This window comes from Magnusiomyces paraingens (assembly GCF_902498895.1).
Source record: "Magnusiomyces paraingens strain CBS 517.90 genome assembly, contig: contig3, whole genome shotgun sequence".
NCBI classification, from domain to species: domain Eukaryota; kingdom Fungi; phylum Ascomycota; class Dipodascomycetes; order Dipodascales; family Dipodascaceae; genus Magnusiomyces; species Magnusiomyces paraingens.
The window spans coordinates 4058308-4078807 of NW_022474069.1; the positions used below are offsets into that span (position 1 = coordinate 4058308).

The window sequence follows — 20500 nt, forward strand, 5'->3', positions numbered from 1 at the left end:
AACGAAATAAAAGATTTCCAAATTTCAATTAAATTGAGGTTCATATCTAAGCGAATTAATATAAACGGTAAAAAAAGAAACGGGATCTATGTTTGTTCTTAATTCATTAGATTTTATTTAAAAAATGGATTTAATTACTTTGGAAAAAAAAAGCTAGATTTTAAAATTAAAGTAAGAAGCTTCCATATTAGCTTGTCAATAGAAGCTAGGTTAACTTTATTGTTTCTAAATATGTCACTAAAAAGTGAACATTTATGACCCTGTATAATTTTTTTCTTAATTATTAAAAAAGAAACGAGTTTCAGGTTTAATATAAGATTGTAGAATGAGATAAATAAAATAAATAAAATAAAAAAATAAAAAAAGAAAATAATTATTTGTGCATCATTTCAAAATTAGGTACAGATTTATTTGACTTCATTAAAAAGATTTATACATAATAAAATCTAATTTAAACATTTAAGTACCTTTTTTTTCAAGTAAACTTATGAATTAGAACTTTTCAATATTTTTATTTTACAATTTTGAATATACAGAAAAGAATCTAATCTATAAATGGATATATTTCTTCTTCTTGTTTTGTTCATTTAGATTGTTCTGGATTTTTTATTGCAAACCTTTAAAAAATTTAGTTTTTTTTTTGAAATGAATTTTTTGGAAGTCCAACTGCCCATTTTTTTTAGAATGGTGGAATCAAAGTGCCGAGAAATGTTCCTGTTGCACATGAATATTCTTCCAAGGTGGGTAATTTCATTACCCCTAGCCAAAAAGAAACTTTAATTCAGATATCATATTTTTTTATATTAAAAGTGAAACAATTTTGATAATCATTTAGATAAAAGCAAAACGTTTGTTTGATAAAAGAATATTCAACAATTCTTGTGACATTATATGACTTATAATAAGTTAATAAAAACAACTCTAACGCCTTTCTTTAATTCAATAAATTGTTACAGAACAATAAAAAAATTGAATGCAATCAATAAATAAAATCGTTTAAAAGTTATTCTTTTTTTTTAGAAAATGACTTTGATGATGCTATATGGCTATTATTTTTTTTTTACTCTCAATACAAAAAAACAAATACATATTTTTTTTTTCAGTTATTTATGCAAAAAACCTTTAGTTATATAAATTTCTTCACGACAATTCAAAGCCTGCATCTGCATGAATAGAATTTAAAATTTTTTCTCTGAGAATTTTTTTGCTTTTATAAGCAGGTAATTTAATCAGATTGATGCATGTTGATGAAGTGGGAAGCCGCTGTTCGTCAGGACCAGCGTTTCGAATTGCAAAATGAGGGTTGAGAGCTTCGAAACCCAAGAGTGGAGCTTTTGGCACCGAGGTGACAAACTTGATGAACCTGGATTTGTCCTCATCACTAAGTTCCTCAACGACTTCCCAAAAGTACTTGATGGTATCATCATTTTCTTCGAAATTGATAAGCACACTGTTCTTCCTGAGATCATCAATGTTAATGGCAGCAGGTCTTCCGGAAATAAGCATTTGAATTTCCCGTGCATTAAACATGGACAACCAGCGGGGTGGCAAAATGACTGAAAGACCCTGTAAGAACAATGAGGTTTGCTGGTGCAACACAATATTTAGCTTGTAGTTTGCGACAGCATGAATGTATTCTAAGCGGTTTGCATTTGTGACTGGGATATTGGCGCCATTTGGTTTAAGTTCGACAACACTTTTCAGGCCATGCCCAACTTCCTGGTTAATTGAGAAATCCAGCATTAGATCTTCCACATTTCCTGGGTAATTGTAGAGCTTGATGAGATTTTCGTAAAGTTCTGGATCAAATGAGTAAAGATCATCAAATGAGTTCCGGTATCCCATACCAGCAGCCGCCCATTTTTGTAAGAAGAAGGGTGCAAATTCCACATCAACTAAAATGTTTTCATAAAGACATTTCCCAATAATCTTTCCCAAGAACACCATATAGCGGTTGGCATCAAGCTTTTCTTCATGGTCGAGATTGGTGTACTTGCGGGAGACACCTAATATAGGATTGGGGAATAAAAGATGTTCTCCACTAGATACAAAAAGACCTTCTTTGGTTTCCATATTGTATTCGTTATCAGGTGATGGTTTGAAAGCAGTCTTACTAATAATTGTCAAAAACTCTTTTGTGATACCGGCACCAACACCAGCCTCGACTCCGTACTCATTGGAAAATCGGACAGCGATTGGTTGTCGGAAATCCGAGCCAAGCTTATTGAATGCAGTATAAGCATCTTCGAGCAAATAATCACGACGAATGACACCGGTTTGGCGAGACTCTAAGCCAAAGAAATTAAGTGTAGGAGGGTTGGTAGCAGCTTCTTCAGCCCGAAGATTCTCAATGAATTCTTGGAAAATTTTTAGTCTTGTGTCAAAGGGAATAAAGAATGGTGCTTGTCTTAAAATTTCCAAACGAGGTACAATACCACCAAGAGACCTTGGGTTTGAGTCTGAGATTTTAGATTGACGATAAGACTCCTGTTCCACATCGTCTTCGTTATCGCTATCACTATCGCTAAGCTCATCGTCAACCTCCATATTTCGGGCCTCGTTTTCACGCCGCAGCTGTTCTTCTTCTTGGACCACAGAGGATATAAAATGTTCAATTTGAAAGTTATTGATCATAAGCCAGAAATCATTAGGCAAGAACTGTCTTCGGGAGTCTCGAATGTATATTTGGCGCATAACCAGCACACAGCTGTTAGTAACAGAAAGAGGAGCCACATTTAAAAGGCTGTTTAATTTTTGGTCTGTGGAGATTTCGGAAGCATTCCAAAGTAGAGAAAAACAAATGTTGCGTAAAAATTGGGCAAGGTCTTTAACATTTTGCTTAGGAAGACCATGTGTTGTTGAAGTGCCATGGAATTCGGCATCGTTTGCCACAATCAACCAATACGAGTATAGGTCAAGAAATAAGGATAGTAAGGAAACTGTTTGTGCACCATTTACCTGGCCAGCGGGCATCGGTTCCTCATCAAGTAAGATTCTAGCAAGCGTATTTTTGTCAGGGGATTTTTCCAAGACCATTTGACACAATGATGTAGATTTGATTGTTTCCCAAAGTTGTTGAATGACAGCAAGTGGGGAGAGAGTGATAAACATGACAATTTGCTGTTTTTTGATAGGATATAGAGATGTAAGTGATGTTACAATTGAAGAGAATAGAGGAAGATTAAACTCGGGCGACCCAAGCAAAGTATCCATTATCGAGGTGAAGAAGGAACGACCAGTCAGCTCGTTCAATTTTGTAATAACAAAATCATTTGTTGAAAGTAGAAATATAGGATTTTCCGACAGTTTTTTAAGTCGTTTTGCAGTTGTTGTTTTAGAGGGAGGTTCGATCTGGATATTGATGGGAGAAATAAATATGTTGAGAGTTTGATAAAATAAGCTTTGATCTGCAAGAGTTCCAAAAAAATGATAAAAGTTGACAAGGCGCCAAACGAGATTTTCTTGCGAAATAACGGGGGCTTTAGATGGATCCAATGCAGAGTATTTGTTGATAAAGGTCTTGAGGGCGTTGGAATAAGGTAAGAACTGAGAGGAAGTGAAAAACACATGAAGGCCAGGTGTTGACAAAAAGGATGCGAAAAAATCAATTGCATGCGAATAGCTTTCAATCTGGTGTGAGATAATTTTTATTAGCGAGTCTCGGACAATTGTGATTGCCTTAGTGTTTTTATTATAGTACTGGTTTGGGGCTGTTAGCGTGATATGATTGGCGGTAATAGATTGGATGTAAGCGCCACAAGTAGGGAGCAGTCCTGTGCTTGAAAAGTCTTGAAGTAATTCAAGGGCATAAAGGATATCTGCGTCAATAGGTTTTGGAGCACTTTCTATGATTGTTGTTTGTTTACTTTTAGTCTTTGGTCGTAAAACGGTTGATAGTGTATCAATAAGGGTGACTACTAAATGTGCGTCAATTTGTTTTTCTTGAAACTGGTCAATGTTATTTTTAAGAATTTTTAGAATGAACTTTACTTGTTCCTCGTTTGTTGACGATCCAGAAAATGTATATTTGAAAAAGAAGTTGAATTGAAGGAGGCAGTTGGTGAGTTGGGGTTGGGACATTATTACTAATTCCGTGCTTCCCAGAAATGAAGAGTTCCATTGAGTTTCAATTTCGTGGCGAATGCTCTCAACTTCTTTACGTGATCGATAAAAGGACTGGATCTTTATAGCTGCGTTTTCTTCTTTCCGAGCTTTTTCGCGGCGCTCACGATCAAATTGTGCGCGACGAACAACCGAGTCTTTGCTAGATGCGGTGGCGTTTCTGCCGCCCAGATTAATATGCCTTGCTCGACGATGCTGGCCGGTAAAATTCATGCCATACATTGTTCATTCAATCTTGCTAGTGAAATGAAAAATATTAAAAATAAAGCAAATAGATTATGGATAGGATGATAGTTTGTGAATGTTGAATTGGTGTTTGATGGCGAGAGAAAAATAAATAAATAAAAAACGGGTTTGTATTAAACGGTTTGTTAATGGAGGCAAAAAAAAAAACAAAAAAACAAAAATTGAGAAATATTGAGACGATATGCCGAGTTTTTTTTTAGACAAACGGAGGAGGGTGTAGCACATTTTTGTTACATGCTGAGGTTGTAACAAACCTTAGTACAACTAACCAATTTAATTTACCCACAACAAGTAAATTCAAATTCAAATTCAAATTCAAATTCAAATTCATTTTTATAAAACACTTTTCTCTTTTTTTTTTTTTTTTACATATTTTTTTTACATTTTTGTAAAATTAAAAACAATAAATAAAAAAAATCATTTTAATTTTAAGTATGCCTCAATATGTTTGTCATTTTGATTTATATTGAATAGCATCATCATCATAATCATTATCATCATAAATAAAAAGCTTTGCTTTCGTTCCTTACATCTCCTTAAATCATGAAAGCAGTCATGAAAGCAACTATCAGCCCCAGAATCAGAGGAACAACAACATTTTTGCTAGCAGAAGATTTTGCTGCAGTGGTGGTTGCAGAGGGTGAGCCTGAAGCGGCACTAGCTCCTTCAGTAGAGCCAGCATCTGAGCCGGAATCTGTAGAGGCAGATGCGACTACGGTGGAAGCTGGGGACTCAATTGAAACAGAGCTCACAGTAGCGTTTGCAATATTATAGAGTGCATTTCTGCTAGTTGAAGTGAAAAGTGTAGAAACAGTGGAGACCTTATAAGTCGATAAAGTTGATGAGTTGGAAGAAGCAATTGACGACGAAATTTTAGTTGACGAAGAAACCTTAGTCGAAGAAGAAGATGAAACACCGGAAACAACAGAAAGAGATCCAGTATATTGAGCGTGCTTTCCAAGTGCAGAAATAACGACAGTGGAATGTGCCTTTTTTGATGAAGAAGTAACGGCGCTGGAAGTTGAAGTTGAAGTTGAAGTTGAGCTAGGAGTTGAGCTAGAAGAAGTGGAAGTAGAAGTAGAAGTGGAAGTGGAAGTGGAAGTGGAAGTGGAAGTGGAAGTGGAAGTGGAAGTGGAAGTAGTAGAGATGGACTCGGAACTAGAAGTTGGGATCTCAGTACTTGTCTCAGGGATTGGTGTCGAAGATTCGACGGAGCTGCTGCTGGGAATACTGCTAGAGGTAGGCTCAACTGTAGAGGAATATTCTTCTGAAGAGGTTTCTATAATTGAAGAAGAGGTGGGTTCAACAGAAGAGGAAGTTGGTTCTACAGATGAAGAAGTTGGCTCAACTGTGGAAGAAGTTGGCTCAACTGAAGAAGAAGTTGGTTCGACAGAAGAAGAGGTTGGTTCGACAGATGAAGAGGTGGGCTCAACAGAAGAGGAAGAAGGAGTGGTTTCTTCAATAGAAGACGAAACAACCTCTGAGCTGGAAGTAGTAGTAGTAGTAGTAGTAGAAGAAGAAGAGACTTCTTCAGAGGAAACAGTTGAAGAAGCAGCAACAGATGAGGAGGACGAAGCAACTTGACTTTGCGAACTTTCGGAAGAAGATGAAGGAGAAGAACTAACACCGTTAACTTCGAAAACTTCAATATAAAGCTTGGAGCCGGGCTGAGCAGTACCGACGCAAAAGTTAGCACCTCCGGAACCGGTGGCAGCCAAAGTTGAGTTGACATCATTGACAGCGCCGGTGGCAGGGTTAATTTCACAAGGAAGACCAACACAGTCACCGTCACAAACAAGACGCATACCAAAGTCTGGGAGCTCATCGCGGAAGGGAGTTGTAGTCTCAAGATAAACGGGGTTCCAACCAAGTTTGACATAGGTGTTGCCACTGTCATCTGTGTTTGCACCGGCAACATAGGGTGACCAGTTTCCAACAGGACTGGCGTTGGTACCCCAAATGCAACCGGTTGAGGCGGTGACACCAGGAGCGTTGATGTAATAGTGTGCTGCGGTGCTAAGCCAATAGGTTGGGTCAGGGACAGCAATGATTTCAGTTGAGCCGGAGGTGACTTCAGTGGGGATTAGCATAGCTTCATTTCCCGGAAGAACAGTTTGGCAGAAGGAAACGATACCTCCACAAGAGTTTTGGACAAGGCCGGCGCCGGAACCATCGACACAGTAGGGTTTTTCTGGGAAAGGTTTTTCGATTTCACCATTTTCGTTACAGTAAAGACCGCCATTCATTGATACCGGGTAAGTGTAAGAAGTGGCTTCAGGGTCCCATTGAGCCATGACTTGACCAGGAGGACACGCGTAAGGGCAATAGTTGCCTGGTAAGCATGGTTGGTTGGGAGACATTGCCCAGCCGGCGTTTTCACAGTCAGGTGTGACGGAGACAAGACCGACATCAGTGGGGAAAGTACATTGGCCGGAGGACGAAGAGGAACTGCTGTTACTGCTGCTTCGGTTTATGAGGTTTGGGTCTGCACGTTTGTGTGCTGTAGCGTGGCTGTGAAGACGTTGGATTTCAGGATGTCTGGCGTGGAATTTTAGATCAGCGGATGCGGAATCGAGGTTGTCGAAGGGGATATTTTGATGCCGGTCATGGATAGCAGCGATTGCAACGTTGTTTAATTCGAGCGCGTCATTATGGGAAAGACCGTGTCTATGGTGCAAAACGCGTTTTTCAATGGCAGCGACTGCGGAGAGCAAGGTAAGAAACGCAGTAGAGTATGTTTGAATTTTCATAATAGGAGTGGTAATTAAGATTGATTGCTGGAACGAAGGTTGTTAAGAGTGGTAAAAATTTTATAGAAACAACATGGAGACGAATAGAATGGACCACTTGTATAAAAAAAAATAAAAATAAAGTTGAATAATAATACGCAAAGATTTGAGAAACGAAGAGGAAAGTTGAATAAAAAAAAAAAAAAGAGAAAAAGTTGAATAAACGAGTGACTAAAGGTTGAGCTGAGGATTAAAAAAGAGTGTAAATAGTTGGCACAGCAAAAGCCATATAGAAATAAATAAAAAAAAAAAAAAAGAGGTAAACGTAAAAACGTTTAGATAGAGAAAAGAGGAAGAAGAAGAAGAAGAGGAAGAAGATAGAACTATCACGATAATGAAAATAATAGTAAAAAAAAAATTAGGTAAAAGGGGGTTAAGAGGGGGGGGAAGGAAAAAAAAAACCGATGAAAATAAGGAATGGAGTATTTTTTTTTTTTTTATTCTTCACCTTTTGGTCCCACTAAAAAGATGCGTCAAATGGAATATTATGGTGATGATGATGATTATGATGGTGAATAATAATAATAATATTATTATTATTTAAATACATTCACGCTAGCATTACATACGGCATATGTCCGGATATATGAATATACGCTAATAATAAAAAAAAAAAAAAAAAAAAAAAAGCCAATTCAAAGACGACGCGACTTTTTATCTCCTATTTCAATTCCCCCCCTTATTATTTATTTACTTTAGGGTTCTCAATATCAAATCTTTAAATAAAAGAAAAATGAAATAAAATAAAATAAAATAAATATAAATATAAATATATATAAATTTAAATTTAAAGTTTTTTTTTTTTTTTTAAGATCTGATTTTCGATAAGTATCAAAATTTTTTAAAAAACTTAATGTTTACTGGTCCCATGTGATTGCTTTATTTTTTTTATATATTTATTTATTTGATATTTACATTAAAGATCTCTTTTTTTTTTTTTTTTTTTACTTAATAAACTTGTGTTGCTGATTCTATTCATGTTGACCCATCGCGTATTGAAATTGCGTATACACATTATTATCCCTTTACCAAAGATGGATTTATAATAAAAAAGAAAAAAAACATTTTAAAAATTCAAGTTCATATGACATCAATTAAAATAAAATAAACATTCATCTTACTTTTTTTTAAGGGTTTTTTTATTTCAAGTTTTTTTTTTTCATTTCATTTATCATATTTTTCAGGAGTTTTTTTTTTTTTTTTAAAAAAAATTGTGTGATTTACAATTCATGAAAATCGCGTGTAAACGGGAAGAAACCCCATTTTGGTCTGTGGGGGGGGAATTACATCAGTAGTAAAAACCTTTTTTAGGCGATAACCTTTTTTGGAGAGAATTACCTAAAATAGACTAGTAGATACGGCTGTACAGACATTTTTAAATTCTTGGCATTTACCGTTTAAGGAATGGAATGCACGGTCAAAAAAATACTACAACTTTCAGTCTCTCTCCACCCCCCCCCCCTTTTAAGTTTAACTAAATAGTGTAATGTCACAAATTCTTGAGACATAAAAAATAAATGATAATCATGTATTAGTCAATGCTTATATAATTATATATATATATATACAAAAGAAATAGAAAGCGTCTTACATTTGGACTTTAAGGCGCTTTTGGATTTGCTACTTTGCTCATAAAAAAAAAATAAGAAGACTAGAAGATTTGTAAAAGTAGCAGCAATAAGATTTTTTTTTTATTCTTCTTTTGAAGTCAAATTGAAAATAAAGTATTCTAACTTTATATAATAACATGTTGATCAAAAAATAAGTAAATAAAATAAAAAGAAATCATCAAAGTATATTTACTGGATCAAAAAGAAGAAGAATAAAATAAAGTAAAATAATAAAGTAAAAAAAATATACGGCTAATGATAATTTGTCTCAAATTTCGCATAATATTTAAGCTTAATAGAAAAGAGTTTGACAAAGACACAAAACAGCCGTGAGATAATTGTTCAAGTTACAGTAATGGAAGAGAAATATTACTTGTTACTTAAGATACAAGGCTGAGGAGAAAGATTTGTTTATAAAAAAGAAAAAGAAAAATTAAATTCTCAGATTTTAAATATAGAAATAAAAAAAAAGTGGGATTTTCATTGTAAATGGGACTTTATTATTAACTTAGAAAGAACAAAAAAATAAAATAAAATAAAATAATAAATTGACTGTCTTAAAATGCAACCAGCCCAGCATAATGTTTAAAAAAAAAAAAAGAATATCACTTTAACCACTAATAATGGGCTAATTAACAAATCTTCTTCTAAAAAGAAACAATGAAGAACAATTAAAGAAACAAAAAAAAGGAGGGTTTTATAAGAATTCCAGTTATTTATAAAGTTAACTATTTAATATTTGCTAGTAATGATAATACTTTTTAGCAGTTAAAATAATAGTGAATTATAATAATGAAATCTAAATATATATTATCTCAAGTAATTTGTTTTTAAAATGAGAATCCATGAATGATTATTATGTTTGAACATTTGCATGTGCAAGCTAAATTTGGAGCATTGTGCAAAAAAAAAATCATAAAATAATCTTTAACTAACAATAATAATATTTTTTTCAATCAATTTAAAAAAGATAATTTTAAAATTAAAAGTTTTTAACAGTGTTAAACTAATCAATGTTAATAATATCAACACATTTCAACTTTAATTAATTTTATTGAAATCACTATAATTCTATTATTTATTTATTTTTTTTTTTTCATTTATCTACCATTAGAAGATTCTTAAAAAAATTATAAAGGTTCTTTTCAAACTTTCCAAATAAAAAAATAAGCAAAACCTTTTGAATAAAATCAAAAGTTTTTACTTATTTATTATTTTGAATTCTTTATATATATAAAAAACTTGAGAAAAAAAATAAATAATATCCCAAGTCTATTTATTTAAATGTGCACTTGTCCCTCTTTTTTTTTTTTTTTTTTTTTTTTTTTTTAAGCTCCAGCCTCATGGCTAATTATCCCAGACCCTTGCCAATTTCTTTCATCTATACGGAAATTTTAGGAGTTACCAAAGTGTTTATAAAAATATCTTTTTTTTTTCTTATTAATTTAAAATTTTAATTCATTTATATATTTATTTATATATATATATATAAGAATTTGACAATTATAATAATCAAAGGTAACTATAAATACAAGGCGTGAAATGTCATACTGTGCACAGACATGGGTCGTTAATGTATGTTGGCCTCCTTTTTTTTTTTTTTGTGTGTGTGTGTGTGTGTGAAACTAACTAAATAAGCATGCATAGCAACGTGACTCTCATCACATATTTAAACAGAAAAAAAAATAACGAGGATTTGTTTTGGAAAGGCCCTTTTGAAGTTGAAACATATCAATGTTTTGGAATCCAAATATTTTCATGATATAAACAAATACATGTTAATTTTAAAGAAACAATAATAATATCACATTTTTTTTAATTAAATTAACAAACTTTTCATACTAATAATCATATTAATCATAATAATAAACAATCTTTGGTTATGATCGGCCCACTCTGCAAATCTAAAAGTAAATCCAAGTACTCCCATTCAATCAACCTGTTTAGGCCACACTGTTATCCCCCCTCCTAGTCTTATTCCACATTACTTACTGCCTTACATGCAATCTTGAGCCTCTCCACGACTGCCAAAAGTTCTAAAAGCTTTCATTAGTTTAAGAGTCTATGTATATTTCAACTAAATGATGATGATAAGAGTATTTGAATTATTTATTTTTTTATTTTATTTCTAATATTAATTAGCGTAGTATGACATTGACATCAAAAAAAAATATTACATGATTGTTGATAAAATTTGATTGCAATATTCAGTCGTAAGAATATCATAGATAGATACAGATAAATAAATAAAGTTTAAGGTTTACAAAAAAAAAAAAAAAACTGGTAAACGAAAATTTCCAAACAGCGTATGTTTCAACCTTCTTTTTTTCTTTACTATATATGCCACTCCAAATCATTTTGGTTTCAACCCCAGTCAGATTCTTTTCAAATATGTCCCAGGGCAAAAAAAAAAAAAATAAATAAATTAACAAACCAAAAGACCGTAGACGCTTTTTTTTTTTTCATATTTGAGACGTCATTGTAAAATAAAAATAGAAATACTCATCATAGTTTCTTTTTGATTTAAAAAAAATACTAAATTAATGAATGGATCACAACTGTTACCAATTAATTCACTTATTAATTTTTTTTCATGTCTTTGAACAAATTTCCTAAATGCATTTATTTCCAATTAACTCCTGTGCAAAGACCCTAAATTTCCGTAGATCCTTACCTTTTTTTTTTAAAACCAAAATTGTTCCAGAATCATTATTGTTCTATTCCATTAAATAATATCATATCATTTTCATTATAATTTTCAAAAAAAAAAAAAAAAAAAAAAAAAAAAAATTAAAGTCGCCTATTTCTAGTAATAAAAAAATAAATCTTCCAATGTTCTAGCTTAACTCTATATTACTTTTTATGCTCTATAAATATATTTAACATTTATATACTATCAACATGAAAACTTCATTTTCCCAGATTCAATACATTTCACTTCAATTTATTTTTTATATTATATTCTTCAATTCAATTATTTAGATTATCAAACGATATATTCACACCATTATTTTTAAAATAAAATCACTTTTATTTTTCCCGGGACATATATATATATATATAAATATATATATTTAGTCTACGATTACTTCGCCATTGTTTTTTTTCAGGCGTGTTTTTTTTTACTTGTTTCAACAAATACACTTTGCTTGCTTAATATGAAAAGGCTTAGCAGTGAAGGGATAAAATTAGGAAAGGGTAGAGAGATTCATTCATTCATTCATTCATTCATTCATTCATTCAAAAAAAAATTATAAAAATAGAATCAAAGGGTTATTGATACTGAGATAATATATTTGTTGTGAATAACCTCACATGAATTTTGTAGAATTAATTTTCATTTTGTCTTTGCAGTAAAGGCGCCGTTTTCGCTCTAAAAATTTGCAATTGGTAAATAAAGTAGAGAAATCAATCAATTGAAGAAATTGAAAGTTAGCATAGCTACAATAATTCAAGATTTTCCTTCTTAATTGATTATTATTTTTTAAGTAAAAAAAAATTATAATAAAATTATTGAGATTTATTGATTGAAAAGTTTGAATTCAATTAAAAAAAAAAAATTAGTAGTGGTGGTGATGGTGATGGTGATGGTGATGGTGTTAGAATTAATTTCCTCTTCAAGCCTTAATGCACTTACCCAAATTAGTCAACTTGCGTATTGATTACTGCGCTAACGTATCACAAATGTATCAAGGCTAAGAAAAATAACAACAAGGGTCTGTCACTTGAGGTTAAAATGAATATCAACAATAACAAGCTTAGACCAAATGAATAGTTGTATATATATATATCCTCATTTTTTCTTTTAAAATCAAATCTTTTCTTCTTTTTTTTTTTTTTTTTTTTTTTTTTCTTTCTTCAGCAGCAACCAATTAATCAGCAATACTCCAACTTTAAGTCTTTCTTTCTTTTCTTTTCTTCTTTTCTTCTTTTCTTCTTTAACTTCTCTGGTAGAAGTATCTTTTTTTAATTCTCTTCTTTTTTTTTAAACTTCTCTGGTAGAAGTTTTTACCTTTCTTTTACTTTCGTTTCTTTTACTTTCGTTTCATTTAATTCTTTCTTTAAACCTTTAATTCTTTTTTTTTTAATTTACAATTACTGGCTCATTTTTAATTATTATTAATTTCTTAATTCAACCAAAAAAAAAAACAACTCTACCTTTTCTTAATTAATTTACACTGCTGTTTTCAATTTGTATGTATTCACAATAGCTTAATAACAATAAATATCTAAAACCTTACAATTCTAACATAATCTTAGCATCCTCATCATCATGGTTTCCTCAAAACTATTGAAAATTGCTGTTACTGCTTTGATCTCTGCTGGCAGAGTCTTTGCAGCACCCCAACCAGTCCCTGGATCATCCCCTTCTGAAATAGTATCTGTTTATTATGAAGAAATCGTTTCAAACACTAAATGGTACAAGGTAACAACTATGGCACGATCACTCACTGCCGAATTTCTTGCCGCCCTTCCCACAGTGTCTGCCGATGGTGTTTATGCAACTGCTTATACTCAAACCCAAGCCTGTGTACCAACAGGATATCCTGGATTTTCAAATGATCCAATGTGTACTGAGTGGCGCACAGAATCTGTTATTGTCAATGGATTAGCGACTACTACTAAATACTGCGTTGCATATGTAATTATTAAGCCTGTCGAACCAGATTATGTTGTCAAGACCGAAGATGTTGGTGATTGCCATGTGTGTGAAGACCACAAAGCATCACAGTCTTCTATCAATGCACTTTCTGATGAATCTGTTTCGCCGACAATTACTGAAGTGGAACCAGAAACTGAATGCGAAGTTACCATGATTCCTGCTGGTACTACTGTTGAGGATGGACAAGTGGTTGACATTCAAAGTCCTGTGTGTGTCAGTAACCTTCCCACTCCTAGTTCTGACTGCGATGTCACCGGGTTTTCAATCATCTCTTCCACATTAGAAGACGATTCTGTTACACAAGAGACCTATGCTTACTGTGTTGGCGAATCTTCTTCAGAAGTTGAACCATCGTCTTCGGAACTTGAATGTGCATATACTACTCACTCTTACTCTACTACAACTTTGATATGCGGTACTATCAAGACATATACCATTACTGCTTGTGCTGAGTCTTCAACGGAATCTTTTGAGTCTTCTGAGTCTTCTGAGTCTTCTGAGTCTTCTGAGTCTTCTGAGTCTTCTGAGTCTTCTGAGTCTTCTGAGTCTTCTGAGTCTTCTGAGTCTTCTGAGTCTTCTGAGTCTTCTGAGTCTTCTGAGTCTTCTGAGTCTTCTGAATCTTCTGAATCTTCTGAATCTTCAACTGAATCTTTAGTTGAACCTTCTATTACTTCTTGTCTTGATCCTCTTGACGAAGCTGAGTGCAGCCAGGCTTATACTGAGGTTTCAGCTTCCATTCAAGGTTCTTCTTCCTCTATCTCTGCTTACCTTGCTGCTTCCAACAATATTGTTCTTGCCGGTCTTCTCATCTGTGCCTCCCTTTACAGTAACGTTGGCAGCCAAGTTCAAAGCTCCATCGTCCCAACACTTACAGCCTACAATGTCCCCACCACTGCTACCATTGACGCTTGCACTTACGATCTTTCTTCTATTTCTTCTTCTGAAAGTGAATCAAGTGAAATTGGCTGCAATGTTGTTGGTTACCAAACCACAACTATGATCAATGACGATGGCTGTGTTGAAACTCAAACTATTCCACTCTGTGAGGAAAGTAGTTCCGAAGTTTCGTCTTCTCTTGAATCATCTTCTTCTCTTGAATCATCTTCAGCCATTGAATCATCTTCTTCTATCGAGTCATCTTCAGCTGTTGAATCCTCTTCAGCTGTTGAATCCTCTTCAACTGTTGAGTCGTCTTCTGCTATTGAGTCTTCTTCCATTATCTCTTCTTCGTTTGAGTCCACTGTTCCTGGCTGCAACATTATTGGCTACCAAACTACTACCATGACTGATGAAGATTGCGTGGAAATTCAAACAATCCCCATTTGCGAAGAAAGCAGCTCCGAATTTACTTCTTCTGGTATCGAATCGTCTTCATTTGTTGAATCAACTTCTGCTATTGAGTCGTCTTCTACTATCGAGTCGTCTTCTACTATCGAGTCGTCTTCTACTATTGAGTCGTCTTCTACTATCGAGTCGTCTTCTACTATCGAGTCGTCTTCTGCTGTTGAGTCGTCTTCTACTATCGAGTCGTCTTCTGCTGTTGAGTCTTCTTCCGCAATTGAATCTTCTTCTGCTGTTGAGTCTTCTTCCGCCCTTGAGTCTTCTTCCGTCGTTGAGTCGTCTTCCGAAATCGAGTCATTTTCCACCGTTGAGTCATCTTCCGCAATCGAGTCATCTTCCGCCGTTGAGTCATCTTCCACCGTTGAATCATCTTCAGCTATTGAGTCATCTTCCGCCGTTGAGTCGTCTTCTGCTATCGAGTCGTCTTCTGCTATCGAGTCGTCTTCCGCAATTGCATCATCTTCAGCTATCGAGTCGTCTTCTTCTGCTATTGAGTCTTCTTCTGCTATTGAGTCATCTTCCGCCGTTGAGTCGTCTTCTGCTATCGAGTCATCTTCTGCCGTTGAATCTTCCACCGTCGAATCATCTTCAGCTATCGAGTCGTCTTCTTCTGCTATTGAATCATCTTCTGCTATCGAGGCATCTTCTGCCGTTGAATCTTCTTCCACTGTTCAGTCTTCTCCTGCCGTCGAATCGACTTCTACGATTGAATCATCTTCAGCTGTTGAATCATATTCCGCTATTGAGTCTACTTCAGCTGTTACGTCTTCAGTTATCGAATCGTCTTCTGCTGTCGAATCGTCTTCTGCTGTCGAATCGTCTTCTGCTGTCGAGTTATCCTCTACCATTGAGTCATCTTCAGCTTCTTCAGAGTTTGAAATATCATCAACAACTGAGCCTGCTCCAGTTGTCACTGGCTGTGTCGACCCTCTTGACGAAGCTGGCTGCAGTGCCGCTTACACTGAAGTTTACACTGCTATTGCCTCTGCTTCTACTGAGGAAATCGTGAGCTACTTTAGTGTCGAACACAACACTGTTCTTGCTGGTCTTTTAATGTGCGCCCCTGAGTACGAAAATATTAAGTCGCAAGTAGATGAAAACATTGTTCCTAAGCTTTCTGAAAACAACTTTGCTACCACTGCCACTATCGAAGCTTGTGCACTTGAGTCTTCTACCACTGGCTCTGTTTCAATTTCTGAGTTCGTTAGTGTTTCTGAGCCTAGTTCAGTTTCTGAATCTTCTCTAGTTTCTGATATTCCTTCTATTTCTGGATCGGCACCAGTTTCTGAAGCTGTCTATTACTCTGAGACTTCATCAGTTTCTGAATCTGTTAGCTCAACTACTGGATGTGTAGAGCCTCTAGATGAAGCAGGCTGCAGCGATGCTTACGCCGAGGTTTACAGTGCTATTGCCTCTGCTTCTACTGAGGAAATCGTGAACTACGTTAGTGCCGAACGTAACACAGTTCTTGCTGGTCTTTTGATCTGCTCCCCCAACTATGAAACAATTGATACTGCTGTCAAGGAAAACATTATTCCCAAGCTTTCTGCCAACAATTTTGCCACTACTGCTACCCTTGAATCTTGTGCACTTGAGTCTTCTTCTGCTGGCTCTGTCTCAATTTCTGAGTTTGTTAGTGTTTCCGAGTTGACTTCAGTCTCTGAATCTCTTTCTCAGTCTGAGTCTTCATTTGTTTCTGAAATTTCTTCTATCTCCCAATCTTCACCTGTTTCTGAAATTTCTTCTATTTCTGAATCTTTCCCTGTTTCTGAGTCATTCATTGGCTCTGAGTCTATTGTCACTTCTGTTAGCGAGTCCCACTACTCAGGTTCTGAATCTTCTTTTGGTTCTGAATCCGTTCCAGTTAGTTCTGCCACTGGTTGTGTGGAGCCTCTTGACGAAGCTGGTTGCAGTGCTGCTTACGCTGAAGTTTACTCTGTTATTTCCGCTGCTTCTTCCAATGAGCTCGTGAGCTACTTCAGTGCTGACCACAACACCGTCCTTGCTGGTCTTTTGATCTGCGCTCCTGAGTACGAAAGCATTAAGACTAATGTTGAAGTAAACGTTATTCCAAAACTTTCTGAAAACAGCTTTGCTACTACTGCCACAATTGAAGCTTGTGAACTTGAGACTTCTGCTTCCGAATCTATTTCTATTTCCGAGTCTACTTTTGTTTCTCAGTCTATTTCCGAGGCAACTACTGTTTCCGAGTCAGTTCCGGTTACCTCTGCCACTGGTTGTGTGGAGCCTCTTGACGAAGCTGGTTGCAGTGCTGCTTACACTGAAGTTTACACTGCTATTGCCTCTGCTTCTGCCGAAGAACTTGTGAGCTACTTCGGCGCTGACCACAACACTGTTCTTGCTGGTCTTTTAATGTGCGCACCTGAGTACGAAAACATTAAGTCTCAAGTTGATGAAGACATTGTTCCTAAGCTTTCTGAAAACAACTTTGCAACTACTGCCACTATTGAAGCCTGCGAGCTTGGGTCTTCTGTCTCTTCTTCAGTTTCAATTTCTGAGTCTGTCAGCATTTTTGAGTCTGAATCTTCTATTTCTCAGTCTGTTTCCGAGGTCACTTCAGTTTCTGAGTCTATTTCAATCTCTGAGTCTGTTCCTGCTACTTCCACTCCTGGGTGTGTGGAGCCTCTTGATGAAGCTGGCTGCAGCGCTGCTTACATAGAGGTTTACAATGCTATTTCCACTGCTTCTACTGAGGAGCTCATTAGCTATTTTGGTTTGGAGCATAATACTGTTCTTGCTGGTCTTCTTATTTGCGCTCCTGAGTTTGAGAGTATCAAATCAAATGTTGAAGCAAATGTTATTCCTAAGCTTTCTGGTAATAACTTTGCTACTACTGCCACCATCGAAGCTTGTGAGCTTGAGACATCTATTTCTAGTTCTATTTTTAATTCTGAGTCTGTCTCTTCTCCTGTTTCCGAGTCAAATACTATCTCTGTTTCTGAATCCGTTCCTGCTACCTCCACCTCCGGTTGCGTCGAGCCTCTTGATGAAGCTGGCTGCAGTGCTGCTTATACTGAGGTCTACTCTTTCATCTCCACTGCTTCTGCCGAGGAACTGGTGAACTACTTTGGTGCTGATCACAACACTGTCCTTGCTGGCCTTTTGATTTGTGCTCCTGAATACGAGGTCATCAAGACCAATGTTGAGGTGAACGTTATTCCCAAGCTCTCTGGCAACAACTTTGCAACTACTGCCACTATTGAAGCTTGCCAGCTTGAGACTTCCATTTCTGAATCTGAATCTGAATCTGAATCTGAATCTGAATCTGAATCTGGCTCTAGTTCTGATTCTAGTTATGTTTCTATCAGCGTCTCGGAATCAACTTCAGTTTCTGAATTTAGTTCTCTTTCAGAATCCATCACTGTTTCTGAAACTTCTTCTACTTATGACTTTAGCAATTATTCCGAGACTTCCGCTACTTATGACTTTGGAAATTACTCGGAGACTTCTGCTACTTATGACTTTGGAAATTACTCTGAGACTTCTGAATCTCTTTCTTCTATTACTGAGTCTGTTCCTGTTTCTTCTATCACAGGTTGCATTGAACCTCTTGATGAGGCTGGATGCAGCGCTGTTTACTCTCAAATCTATTCTTTCATTGCTTCCGCCTCTGATGAAGAGCTTGTGAATTACTTTGGTGCTGAGCACAACATTGTTCTTGCAGGACTCCTTATCTGCGCTCCTGAGTATCCAACAATTGACACAGATGTTAAGAATAACGTTATTCCCAAGCTCACCGTCAACAGCTTTGCAACCACAGCTACAATTGAAGCCTGTGAAATTGGTTCTTCAACTCTCGTTTCATTTTCGGAATCTATTTCTACTACTGTTACAGAGCCTGCTTCTGGTATTGAGTCTACCACTGATACTGAACCTGTCTCCAACAATGAGTCTACTACTGGTATTGAACCCGCTTCCAACAGTGAGTCTACTACTACTGGTACCGAGCCTTCTATCTCTGAGTCTAGCATAGGAACTGAACCAGCCACCGGCACTGAACCTATTACTGGCACCGAGTCTGCTGTCTCTGAGTCCACCCCTGATACTGAGTCAGCTACTGACACTGAGCTTGCTAGTGGAACTGAATCTGTTTCCGGTATTGAGTCTACGACTAGTACTGAACCTGTTTCTAACAATGAGTCTACTACTGGTACAGAACCAGTTGTCTCTGAATCCACCACAGATATTGAGCCCGCCCCAGAAACTGAGCCTGCTACTGCTGAGCCCACCACTGGTACTGAGCCCGTTCCTGAAACTGAGTCTACCACTGTTACTGAGCCCGTTCCTGAAACTGAGTCTACCACTGGTACTGAGCCTACCACTGGTAGTGAGCTCGTTCCTGAAACTGAGTCCACCACTGGCACCGAGCCCGCCACTAGTACTGAGCCCGCTACAGGCACTGGCACTGAACCTGCTACTGAGCCTGCTACTGATTCTGAGTCCGGCACTGGTACCGAGCCCGCTGCTGAGACAACAGAATCTCATTCCTACTTTATTTCTACTCTTTCCCTTTCGACGACTCCTGTTGTAGAAACCAACAGTGAGAGCGGCAGCACGATTCCTGCTGAGGGAACAACCACTGGATATGCTCCTGCAGAGTCTTCATCTGCAGTAGAGACAGCGTCCAATTCTGAGAGTGTCCCTGAAGGTGGAAACAATACATTTTCAGCTGAAACCGAAACAGGAACAACCTTTTCGGTCATCTCTCCATCAACTACGGAATCTATTGAGAGCTCTACTGAGACTCATGGCATTCCAGAGTCCACAACTTCTGGTGTTCCTCCATCCACACCACCAATTGACCAAACTAGCAATTCTAGTCGGTACGGCATCAATGTTGCAGCCCTGTTTGGCTCTCTCTTTGTTGTTTGGGCTCTTCTCTTTTAAAAATAAAATGACATTATGATAATGGTTGCTGTTACCGGTAACACTAAAAAATGACGCTATCTTTATAGGCATACACTCCTCTTTTCATCCTTAATTATTAATAACCACGTAGGGTGGGGGGGGAAAAAAAACATGATAGAATGATGACTTTTTTTTGTTTATATATATATATATAATTGATTTAAAATTTAATAAATATTTTTTTTTAAAAAATTTCGGGTATTTAAATTCTTTGAGATTTGGTATTTAATTAGTTTGGTAAAAGGTATTATCAATTAAGCTGGGTTCAAAGATATATAATGACTTCGTATTGAGAGGCAAAAGAGTAGTAAATGATGTTTGTTTCTAATTGTTACTTTACTCTCATAAACCAAGTTGCTTTATTGATTAAATGATCTAAAGTTTTAATAACTCGGAGGAAGGGTTTATAATAAATGACATATGAATATTTCATAAAGAAAAAGAAGTAGGATTTGAGTGAATAAAAGATTTCAAAAAAGAAAAAAAAAAAAAAAAAGTTTAAAAATTTAATTCAAGTTTTTAACTGTAAGTGTAAGGTTCGTATTAGGGTGGACCAGACCTTGATTGTTTTAGTAATATATATCAAAGAAGAATTAATTGATGCTTGTGATTTCTAATCAAGACCTAAGAGACCATGTGAGTTATTATTATTAATTTTTTTTTAAGGTGGCAAATGCAGTTATTAGTTTAAAGGGATATGATTTCATAGATAGAAATAAAGCTCAATAATAATGATGGTATTTGAATAGTTTTGAAGATTTTAAAGATTTTAAAGATTTTAAAAAGTTTTCGTAATCACG

At 35.7% G+C, this 20500-nt stretch overlaps 3 protein-coding genes across 3 annotated transcripts; 1 reads left to right on the forward strand and 2 right to left on the reverse strand.

The window, feature by feature from the left end:
- Positions 1–1140: 1140 nt before the first annotated feature.
- SAPINGB_P004553 (uncharacterized protein) lies at positions 1141–4344 on the reverse strand (the record flags this gene model as incomplete). The annotated part of the gene is made up of 1 exon (XM_031999268.1): positions 1141–4344. The coding sequence occupies one exon, from the start codon at positions 4342–4344 to the stop codon at positions 1141–1143; it is 3204 nt and encodes a 1067-aa protein (XP_031855159.1).
- Positions 4345–4904: 560 nt separating this feature from the next.
- On the reverse strand, positions 4905–7118 carry SAPINGB_P004554 (uncharacterized protein; the record flags this gene model as incomplete). The annotated part of the gene is made up of 1 exon (XM_031999269.1): positions 4905–7118. One exon carries the CDS (start codon positions 7116–7118, stop codon positions 4905–4907), a length of 2214 nt encoding a protein of 737 aa, XP_031855160.1.
- Positions 7119–13040: 5922 nt separating this feature from the next.
- On the forward strand, positions 13041–19679 carry SAPINGB_P004555 (uncharacterized protein; the record flags this gene model as incomplete). Its single annotated transcript, XM_031999270.1, has 1 exon — positions 13041–19679. The coding sequence occupies one exon, from the start codon at positions 13041–13043 to the stop codon at positions 19677–19679; it is 6639 nt and encodes a 2212-aa protein (XP_031855161.1).
- Positions 19680–20500: the final 821 nt, after the last annotated feature.